This window comes from Medicago truncatula, chromosome 2, assembly GCF_003473485.1.
Source record: "Medicago truncatula cultivar Jemalong A17 chromosome 2, MtrunA17r5.0-ANR, whole genome shotgun sequence".
Lineage (NCBI taxonomy): Eukaryota > Viridiplantae > Streptophyta > Magnoliopsida > Fabales > Fabaceae > Medicago > Medicago truncatula.
The window spans coordinates 14,454,836-14,466,254 of NC_053043.1; the positions used below are offsets into that span (position 1 = coordinate 14,454,836).

General features: G+C 32.0%; 2 protein-coding genes across 2 annotated transcripts; both read right to left on the reverse strand.

Annotated features, from left to right (window-relative positions):
* Positions 1–218: 218 nt before the first annotated feature.
* LOC25488143 (uncharacterized) lies at positions 219–3,282 on the reverse strand. Its single transcript, XM_013607809.3, has 3 exons — positions 2,913–3,282; positions 1,647–1,771; positions 219–894 (listed from the first exon to the last, which is right to left on the reverse strand). The coding sequence occupies exons 1-3, from the start codon at positions 3,091–3,093 to the stop codon at positions 604–606; spliced, it is 597 nt and encodes a 198-aa protein (XP_013463263.1). The 5' UTR covers positions 3,094–3,282; the 3' UTR covers positions 219–603.
* Positions 3,283–6,424: 3,142 nt separating this feature from the next.
* LOC25488145 (uncharacterized) lies at positions 6,425–11,144 on the reverse strand. The gene is made up of 3 exons (XM_013607811.2): positions 10,683–11,144; positions 9,394–10,237; positions 6,425–6,711 (listed from the first exon to the last, which is right to left on the reverse strand). Exons 1-3 carry the CDS (start codon positions 11,142–11,144, stop codon positions 6,425–6,427), a joined length of 1,593 nt encoding a protein of 530 aa, XP_013463265.2.
* Positions 11,145–11,419: the final 275 nt, after the last annotated feature.

Consider the following 11,419-nt stretch of genomic DNA (forward strand, 5'->3'; position numbering starts at 1 on the left):
AGATTTAACATATGACAGGTTTTGCTTAAGTCGGAAGTGGTTAATATTCATATTTTCTAACATCAGAGTCCACCAAATGGTTTCGGTATTTGATATAGTGCCTTTTCCCAGATAAAACTCAAGCTCAATATGCGAGTGATATAATCACACAAGTTAAGAACATAAACATATATTTATGAATTATGTTGCTAAGCAAGATCTTAATTTGCTTATAATAATTTATAAAAGATAAGAGGCTTTCATTAAAGCATATTGTTGTGAAACACAGAAAAATGAACACACAATCTCAACAAATGGGTTACAACCCTTATTACAATCAATTCCCTCTCAAAAGTTAATTTCCATCACAACAATCAAACTTAATTGTTGATATTACAAGTCTTTATAAAAAAACCAAGGACCTTGGCCGCACTAGTGCTTCTTAATACAGTGATTACAGTTCAATAAAGACCTGAGGCTAGAGTACTCGGCATTCACTTATCTGTTGAAAACAACCAAGTATACTTTTCAATAGTCAAAACTTAATCCACAATTCACTTCAAATCTATTTAGAACAGCCTTTGGTCAGATAGGAAGCAATTAGCAATGCTGTGGTAAAGCCATTTATCTCAGTGTTTTGTTTTTATCTTCGCTTCTTCCTTCTGGAGGATGAGACAGAAATTGCAAGATTTTCTGAATCTGACCAACATCGACCCGGAATTTTTCTGCGATCTGATGAACATCCATAGGCCCATTGTGGTCATCAGCCTTGCCTTCATGCAAGAGGATGATATGGCGCAACTGTGCTACATTTAAAGTGCCTGCAGGAACCGGCCTTTCCTCATAATGACCAGAATTTGGTTTTGTATTTCGCAACTTCGGCATGGGCCTATTATACTTCTCAACCACAGATGCCTGTAAAGATATTATCAAATTGTAAGATAGGTTTGTCTCAGTAAACTATGCACTAAATAGTAAAGAGCAATGCGTTGACAATTGAAACTATGCAGTCATTGAAAAAATATAGTTTGCAAAAACTTCCGAAAGGGTTTATTTCTCTCTCTTAGTAAAATAAGCTTGATCCAAGCAAATACCAAGTACGCTGCAAAGCTTAGTCTAATTGTTATGTTCCTATAGCATTGTCCCAGTACCATGAATAAACATTGACAGAAACCATAAACTCGGCATTTACTATGAACACTGGAGAGATTTCTCCATTTATTGCAATATTAGAAACATAAAGTATACAGCAAAGTATTTTAAGCAAAATATCAGCTAGTAACATACAATCGGAGGTAGGATTACTTTAGCAAATTTCTTTTCATTAAAACTATATTTGAATTAATACATGATAGGAAACTATGAAATCGTCTGACATATGTAACCAATCCCGGCTTGGAGGTTTATTGTTTGTGTTCCTTTCATCTAACAGCACAAGCCAACATACAAAAATGGGATTTCATCACTCATCAATGCTGATAATACCATCTTCTAAGCCAACATACAAAAATTTTTATTGTTTGAATTAATGCCATCTTTCATTTAATACAATTCCATTGTAGGTGTAAATATCAAAATGGGTAAGCATACATGACATACGACATTAAAAAAAATTACATCGACATGAACTCCATAAAAGGGAGTGAAGGTAACTTCCACAAACTCACCTCACCCATTTCTCGTTTTCCCCCAGGCTTTGATGTAATCCTACCAAGCATTTGACCAAGCATAGCATCAAATTTGGGATCTTTTTCTTCTAGGACGTTGTCCAAATTAGCACTAGGACGATCATCTTAAGTCAACACATGAAAACACCATCAACAACCATGAACTATGAAAGTAGCATTACAAAACCTCACATAAAGGTATATTGCAAACACACAATTGTGACTAAGGGAAAACTTCACAGTTAAAAATAAGCTATAGGCTACAGCTAGAAATTTCACAGTTGAAAATGCAATGAAGTGGAAGATTTCAAAGTTCATGTTAATTTGCTTGATAGAGGAAGGAAATGGACACACGATTGAAAATCTACTTCTAAATAATAGCCGTTGCAAAGACTATAATAACTTTTTTCTTTTGTTACAAGTGCGTGATGAAAAGTTAATTCTAACTGTCTCAAAATATATTGTGCTGCAGTTAACTATTCCACAATTTGATTGAAATTAGAAACATAAAGTGTAAACTGTAAACTATAGTTTCACCAAAATATTCACCTCTCCATTTTCTACTACCTCTGTTGCACGGACACTTCTGATTGAAGACGTGTCCCGGTGTCTGACACATGTCCTGTCTGACACCAACACGACACACACCAACACGACACACTGACACTTGTGATTACATTGAATTATGTGATTTTCTCAAAATTTTGTCGATGCCGTCGTGGCCGTGTCAGTGTCTATGTCCGTGCTTCAAAGTCTACTACCTATTTCAAGCAAAACCAAGCTGGTCCTAGGTCATGGATATAGTTTCATGTGAAAAGATACAGAGTCTATTTGGGTTGGCTTATTTGAAGGTTATCTACTAATATAAGTACATGTGTGGCTGTTTGGGATATCATGTGAAAACAACTTATGACATGACCATAAGCTGTTTTCAGCTTATTTCCACAAGCTATCCAAGACAGCTAACAACTTATAATCTAAATGAAAACATATTAACTTCATTTTATCCTTTGTTGTGGAAATAACTTGCACATAAGCACTCATATGGTAAGCAAATATGCTATAGTAAGTGCTTAATGAAATGGTTTATCTCAATGGTAAATTAAAAAACAGAACTTTCAACTGAATAATGATATTCACAAACCACCACATTGTTCAGGGCCTTAGAATCTTTGAAGTACCCAATAACATTTTCGAATATCTACAATGGCATAACCCTAACCAACAAAAAATTAAAACTAGAAACAAAGAGAAAGAGAGACTAACCATCGTTCAATGAGTCTTCTACTCCTTTTACGGTCTTTGAGCTATCTGCTGCCTTGTCAGTGGCAACCTTCGGCGGCGGTGGTCGGTGGTCGACGGCGATCTTGGGCTTGGACAAGGATGACGTGTCAGTTTCGGATGCGGCACGGATTCTGCCAGATGCTCGACGAAATGCCTGACCCATTGTTAAACTCAGGCTTATTGTTGTTCGCTACGAAATTCGATTGATTAATTCGTTATTATAGTTACAACCGTAAACATCATTGAAAACTATGAAAGTTTGTAGTTGTTGTAGAAAAAATAGAACCCCTGCGGTTTGTTGTTGTTGTTCCTGTTCGTGTTTACAAAGAATAGCATCAACCGAGAGTGACGTGGCCAGAGCCTAGAACGCAAGTTTAAACAACATCAAATTTATTTATTTTTGCTTATTTTTAAGAGGTAAACAATTACTTCTTTTTTTTTTTTGTCAATTTATGAATCTTGTTAGTAATAAATTTAAAACTCAAATTGATATAATCCAAAAGATCACATAAATTGTCTATATAGTAAAGTCAAGACATCAAAATTAAACCAAGACTACATGCATATAAAACTCAAATATATGTAGGATTTGATTTCACTCCGAGAACGGGAATTATATATATTAAAAAAAAATTCTACATTACCCTCATTTGTTTAGAGGGTATTTACCCATTCAAGATATCAACCAATCAAAATGTAATATACAAATGTAAAATTAAATGTCAAATAAATGAGTCAATTTTTCTATAAAAAAATCAATTTTAATAAGGTAACTTTTATTTTTTTATTTAATTATATTTAAGTATACAATATTAATTAATTTACACTATAGGCTTGTGACAATTAAAATTTCACATCAAATTCAACCCATCAGGATGTGTTTGGTAACACGAATTAGCTAGCTTATAGCTTGTTGGACTAGCTTATAAGCTTGTTTTGATATAATAAGATGTGTTTGGTAAAAAGCTTTTGTCACTAGCTTATAGCATTTTTTTAGAAGTTATTTCAAGTAGCTTTTGAGCTTATAGCTGGTAGTTATTTTATATTTTCTTCCAATTTTAACCCTATTAATTTAATTTAATTATGTTTTAATAAAACAACATGTTCATGGCTTAAAAATAATGGCCAAGTTCATAGCTTATTTTTTTAATAAAACAACTGCCATGTTTTCTCCTTTGAAAAAAATTGTCATGCTTTATTTTATTTTTTAATGAACGCTTTATATTTAAATATAACTAGCTTACAGTACGTTGTAAAATTTTATATATTCTTGCTTGCATTTTTTTTTCCACCTTCCTCTATTTTTGGGATTCATAAAAGTACATATCAATGAGCTTTTGCCCTCTTTTGTACAAAAAAAAAAAAAAAAACAGAGATCAAAATTGTCGGTGAAATTTTATTGGAGACTAAAACCAAAAGTTTGAATATTTATAGGGAATCAAAACATAGTTAACCATAAATTAAAATATTAAAAAATAAATACCTTAGAAAAAATGTGTGTATATATATATATATATACACATACACATGTACTTTTATGTCATTTTATATTTATCAGCCACTTCAACATCTAATTTTACCAAACACTTCAATTTTAATAAACCATATTTTCAGATATAAGCTATCAGTTATAAGACATCAACTATAAGCTAGTTTTTCAGCTTTCAGCTAACTTATAGCTTATTTTTTTACCAAACACACCCCACATACGTTCATAAATTTTGTTCAGTTCCAAAATATAGAACATACATAACGTGCAATTTCTTCTTCATTCTTCTTCCCATCTTGATTGTTCAATTCTCTCGTTCCAGAATTGCCGTCGTTTCCATTTATCGTGAGAATCGTTTTCGTCCATTTGATTCCAGACATTGTGAGAATCGATGTTGTTTCCAAAAGCTATATCCACAAATTGCTCACGAATTAACGCTCACCATATGAAATTCATGTTTGTATTAGCATTATTTATTATTTATTTATTTCATTTTGTCTTCTCTTCCATAGCTTTAACCGACCTCACACCGTGTTCGCAATCTCAACAAATTTTCATTTCAGCAACACAAAATTCACCAGCAGGATCAGAAACAACATAACAACATAATATAATGATTTGAATAAAACAAATTCCAAAAGTAAATTTAATAATCAATATTGTACCAAAAATAAAATTAATAATCAACGCATTGAATCTTAATCAAATGCAAAATGTGTGATAAAATACAATTTTATATAATCTCAAACAACTCAATCAAACTCAAAACCCAAATAAAAATGAAAACATCATGGGAATTCATGTCAAAGTTGAAAGTCACCAATGTCGCATTATAAATGTGTTTTGGTTGCAATCAAGTCACGACAGTAGTGAGAAAGAAACGAAAATGAAAAATCAAATCAAGAAGAAAAATCAAGTCACGATACCTTATGTGATTATTGAAACAACACCAATTACTCACAATGTCTGGAATCAAAAGGACGACAACGATTCTCACGATAATTGAAAACGACGACGATTCTCGAACGAGAAAATTGAACAATCAAGATGGGAAGAAGAATGAAGAAGAAATTGCACGTTATGTGTGTTCTAGGTTTTGGAATGGAACAAAATTTATGAACGTATGTGAGGTGTGTTTGGTAAAAATAAGCTATAAGTTAGCTGGAAGCTGAAAAACAAGCTTATAGCTGATGTCTTATAACTGATAGCTTATATCTGAAAAGATGGTTTATTAAAATTGAAGTGTTTGGTAAAATTAGTTGTTGAAGTGGCTAATAAGTATAAAATGACATAAAAGGACATGTTTATATATATATATATATATATATATATATATATATATACATTTTTTCTAATGTATTTATTTTTTAATATTTTAATTTATACTTAACTATGTTTTGGATCCCTATATATATTCAAACTTTTGGCTTTAGTCTCCAATCAAATTTCACCGACAATTTTGATCTCTACTTTTTATTTTATTTTTTTACATAAGAGGACAAAGGCTCATTGATCTCTATAAGCTAGCTTATTCGTGTTACCAAACACATCCATGATGGGTTGAATTTGATGTGAAATTTTAATTGTTACAAGCCATATAGTGTAAATTAATTAAGATTGTATATCTAAATATAATTAAATAAAAATTAAAAGTTATCTTATTAAAATTGATTTTTTTTATTAGAAAAATTGACTCATTTATTTGACATTTAATGTTACATGTATATTACATTTTGATTGGTTGATATCTTGAAAGGGTAAATACCCCCTGAACAAAAGAGGGTAATCTAGGCCTCACCTATATTAAATGGATGGCTTGCAAAAGAGTTCCATCACCACTAAGGTACACCTATGCCTATTTTTTTTTTAAAACAACCTAGTTCTTCTGTACATGGAAATAGATTAATGATCTTAACAATCATGCTCAGATATCTTTCAAAATTCATCCATTCATGATTACATTAGAATAACATAGGCTTTCAGGTCATTGGATACAACAAACATTTTAGTTGCCGCCACTCAGTGTTTGAACAATGGTGTTGTGCCATGGGTCTGAAAGGTGCTCCAAGAGGTTATCAAATCGTCCTTTTCCTGTGACATTGTGCTGACTGATAAATCCCAAGAATGCCAACATTGCCAATCTACCGTTAGAAATTTCCTTCTCTTTAGCCTCCAAAGTTGGTGCAAAGTTCAAAGGGTTAAAAATTCCACTGGGGTAACCAACCTCACCCTTTGGCAAGCTGTATTGCTTGAAGATAGGATCTTGGTTGCCTATTTTCCAAGTGTTAAGTCCTGCAATTTTCAAGCATAATTAAAACAATCACTATGCTACATATACCAAGACTATTTCAAAATATTTATCTTATTGGGTTCAGTCTTTTCTATCAAGCATTTTGCTAATATGATCATGCAGAGTAATATAGCCTTGCATATACTAAATTTGATCATTAGAATTCATCAGATGGAAAAGATAAGCATTATGGTAGCAGTGCACACCTCCTTCACTTAAGTGACATTGATATAGCATTAGGCTTAATATGACCACATATAGATTTCATTTATAAACTTTGACAGAAAAGCATGGTCATATATAATGAAAATGGTTTTAGCTACACAAAGTGACATACATGTGCATAATTTTATATTTTTAGAGTATCCTTCTTTGTACTATATAATACTATAGCAGCACTTTGGTTGATTTGACTTAATCAAAATTAATATAGCAACACTTTAATTGCAAGGACAAAGCAGATCAACATCAATTCATCATCTAATACAATAAGTACATATTTATATCAATATGCATTCATGTAGAAAACATGTCAGAAATAAAATATATAAACTATAGTTTATAAACATCAAAATACATGCTGATTTTCATTATGTTAAAATACTAAATTGAAAATATTAGGTACACAAATTGTTATAAACATCAAAATCAAAATCAAACTTGAATTGGAATAGTATAACTAATATTGGAATTGTCAATGAAATCGTAAAACAAAATCGATATTAAATCGAGAAAGAACAAATTGAGTAAGAAATTGAGAAAGAACAAATTGCATACCTACATGGACGGTGGTCTTCATATGACGGTGCCAGAAGCAGAGGCGATGAGGGTTTTAAAAACTTGGGTGATTAAAATTGTTGTGGTTACTAGTGAAAACGATTAGGTTTTCAATGATGAAATTGAAAGGAGGCGATGGGAGGAGAAATGAGAGAAGAGGCAAATCTACTTTTTCCTTTTTCAAAATAAAGAGAAAGAGAACGCTTAACCTGAAGAAGAAAGGGGACATTGGAAACTGATAAAATAATTAAGCGTGAGAAATAAAAGCGTGAGAATCAAAGTGGAATGTTGATTAGGAATACCACTTAGAAGGATTTAATGCTATCACAATGGAGGGAAAAATTAGAGTTGAATTAGGGTAAATGATAGCTTGACCAAACAAGAGAAAGATCACAATGGAGGGAAAAATTAGGGTTGAATTAGGGTAAATGATAGCTTGACCAAGCTTTAGTAAGAGAGTATTGCTGTTGACACATTATGTTTGGCTGAGAAACACCAGTAAAATACCAAAATACCCCCTCTGCAGTTAACTGCCGAGCAAAAATAAAACCGGCTGCAGTTAACTGCCGAGGAAAACCTCGGCAGTTAACTACCGAGGAAAACGAAAATCCAGAATTATCATCATCATGTTCATGCTCATGAAATTTTTGGATTTGATTGTTGATTTAATTGTGAATTGGGATTTGAATTGATTTTTTTCCTGTTATGAGTCGAAATCAAGATTTAATGTAGATTTAAATCTTTCTATGAAGTGAACAGCAGGAAGTACAAAGAATCAATTAGAAGCAGTTTCAAATGGAAAGGCAATAATTAGAAGCAATTTCTATGAATTGATTTGAATCTTGTTTATGCCACCAATAAGCAGTTTCAAATGGAAACGTAAAAATTAGAAGCTTTATTGTTTCCCTGTGAATTATTTCCTTTTGTTGTTTAACGGAAAATGTAGACTTAATGGTTGAAAGTAGATTTGGATCTGCTTCTGCAACGAAATCGGTTGAGGGGAGGCAGGAAGTTTGATCGATTTGAGCTTTGAATTGGGGTTTATCACCCCCACTGACAACGAAGATGATGATAATTTATGCCAAACATGATGTGTCAACAGCAATACTCTTAGTCAGAAAGATAAGCTTATATGACAAAAAAAAAACTTGTTAGATAACTTATTTTTCTTACAATCTTATATCTTATTTTTCTTAGTTTATATATTATCATTTTTTATGTCCTTTTTATCAATCATACAAATTAAATCTGGTAGTTTATCCGTTATAAGTTCACTTATGGATAATAAGTTTATATCGAATTACTTATGAGTTAGTTTATTATCCGCTGTGTTTTGCCAAATAGAGCTCTAAGACACTCTCGCTAATAAATAATTAGAACATTTTATTTCATTTACAATTTTATGAATAAATTTCTCTAAGAGAACACATGATTGTTAATTAAATTACTTAATAAAAGTTCGTAAAATATATCTCAACTAAAAATGATGCGATTGTTGGACCGGATATTTTCTGATGTTATCCGAGTTTAAACTAAGGATCTTCCTTTGTGTGTTTTATGAGGTGATTGATAATAATAACTAATAAAAAAATGTTTAGGGCTAAACCCTAAACCCTAACAAATATCTAATTATCAATAAATGATTCTATTGTTCAAAATCAATTTTGAGGATTTAATGGATCTGAATCCTATAGAGGTCACACCTTGCAGGGTCAGTATGGATGGATTTGAATTGGATATGAGTTTAGAATTTATCTCTCTTATATCTTACAGCTGAGTAGTAGAATTTTACAGTGCAGTTAAACTACAACATCTTATTATAATAAAAAGAAAATCAAACTACAACATTGGCTTTCCATCAGCTTGTTGTGTGCATGGTGAATCTTACATTCGCCTCCTCTTCTTGCTCGTATCCTCTTCATACTTATCGACAACAGCTTCCAATGCTCTCTTTGTTGGTTTTGAAGGTCTTCTACTCTTCCTCGGAGTTTCTACAGCTTGATTCCCGATGTGACCCTCTGATGTTGGAACTGTAACAGCATTAGAGTCATCAAATTTGACCTCAGCAGGAACTTCATTCACCATAGTTTCATCACCATCAACTTTTTCAAAGGTCACTGCTAAGTTAAGATCAATAGTAGTTTCTACTGAAGGAGTTTTTTCAAAGTTGGCAGATGCTCCACTAGTGCTCCCCTTATCCAAGTACCTTACAGCAACGTAATCGGATTCCTTTATCTGCTTCCCTTTAGAGTCTTTTCTATCAGAATCATTTTTCGAAGCAGGATCTTTGATTAGTAGAGGGTATGCAGCAACTTCATCGAGGAGTTCTTTGATAGAATCAAAATAATCAACACCCTTCACGAGTTTCCTCGAATATTCTTCAATTCCAGGGACAATGAAAATTATAGCACTCTTATTAGAAAGAAGACTACTAGGTTGCTCTGAATGCCAACCGTTTGCTAGTAAACGAGGCCAAACAGACTCCCAGAAAATGTCGCTTGCTTGCGTCTTGCTTATTCTAAAATCACCTGAAAGGATGTGTACTATTTCTATATATGATGTAATCTTGGAGAAATCTTTTTCTTCAAGAATTTCATAGATAGACTTCATAGCATTTCCTTCAAGATTTGTAGGATCATTTTGTGTACCAATTCCTACTGCATCGACAAAAGCTTCAACTCCAACTACATCCTTCAAAGCAAAAACGTAGTCTTCGAGCGGCAATTTTCCTCCCCAAAAATTCTTACACACCTACAAATTCCAATGTGATTGAATTTAGTTTTAGCAAATAACACAATTGTAAGTGAACATTCATTACAACAATAATTTGTCAAAAAAATAAATAAATTCATTACAACAATAAATCTAAGCCAACATACTAGAAAAGGGTTTCAATTTGTAGAAGTGGTGTTCCAATGGTATATAGACAAGAATAATGTGAGCTATTTGATCATGAATTTAGTAGGGATTTGGATCCTCTGCATGCAACTATGCAACAATATTTTGTTTAACCAGAACATAATATTGATGTGAAGTGATAACACTTTTTCACATGAAAAATATTGTCACACTATTGTAGCAGGGGAGAGGATTCAAATTCATCTATGAGTGATGTGTTAGTACTGTTTATGATTTTATGTAATGATGAAATGAAATAGGATATATAAACTTAGGAATAATTCAATGCAGTAATTACCTCGAATATTTTATTGCACCATTCCTCGGACTCATTGTTGAGTAAATGACGCAAAATTTGTTGATGATGTGTTGGTTCTGACATAAGTTTTCCCTTACCTTCATTATCTTTTATTGCTTTCTTATATGCATGCCACCTTATATGATTCTCTGACTTGTAGAATTTTGCATAGTAGAAAAATTGTACTTCACCTATGGTCTTGCTACCAATGAATCTTTTCAGTTGAGAAAAGTTTTTGCCAAATATAAACAATCCAAGCATTAAACTGTCTACTTCTGGTTTAGTCCAAGTATCATTTGAACATTTGTTGAAGGTAGGTGTCTTTGTAGTATCATCTGGACTCTCTGGAGAATAATTGCAGTCGAATTTCAATATGAAAGATGGAATTTCTGCTTGGTATTTGTTTCCAATCCGAATTAATTTTTCGTCTCTTTGATCTTCAATGTTATCAACTTGAACCATAGTTTTCTGTAAAAATAAATTAAATAAATTTTAAGAAGAATAATTTTAAGAAGATTGTAAGCAATAGAAAAATCTTGTGTATTTACTAAAGTCATGCATCTGAGACCATCTGAATAAAATTATACGATTAAAGTTTCAACTACATTTATGTGATTTATGAAGTCAAAATGTGATTTATGAAGTCAAAATGTGAGATGTATGATTATGACAATGACAAATATGTGCACTCACTCTAAAATATAGTATTTATTAATGAAAATAATAAATGTGTGTGA

Bases quoted from the DNA above. Each gene is read 5' to 3' on its own strand.
- LOC25488143 (XM_013607809.3), bottom strand. From the start codon at position 3,093: ATGGGTCAGGCATTTCGTCGAGCATCTGGCAGAATCCGTGCCGCATCC. The intron at 1,772-2,912 runs GTTAGTCTCTCT...TGTTGACTTAAG, and splicing joins AGAAGACTCATTGAACGATG to ATGATCGTCCTAGTGCTAAT. The intron at 895-1,646 runs GTGAGTTTGTGG...ATATCTTTACAG, and splicing joins GAAAACGAGAAATGGGTGAG to GCATCTGTGGTTGAGAAGTA.
- LOC25488145 (XM_013607811.2), bottom strand. From the start codon at position 11,144: ATGGTTCAAGTTGATAACATTGAAGATCAAAGAGACGAAAAATTAATT. The intron at 10,238-10,682 runs GTAATTACTGCA...TGGAATTTGTAG, and splicing joins GGTGCAATAAAATATTCGAG to GTGTGTAAGAATTTTTGGGG. The intron at 6,712-9,393 runs GCAAGAAGAGGA...TGAAAATTGCAG, and splicing joins TAAGTATGAAGAGGATACGA to GACTTAACACTTGGAAAATA.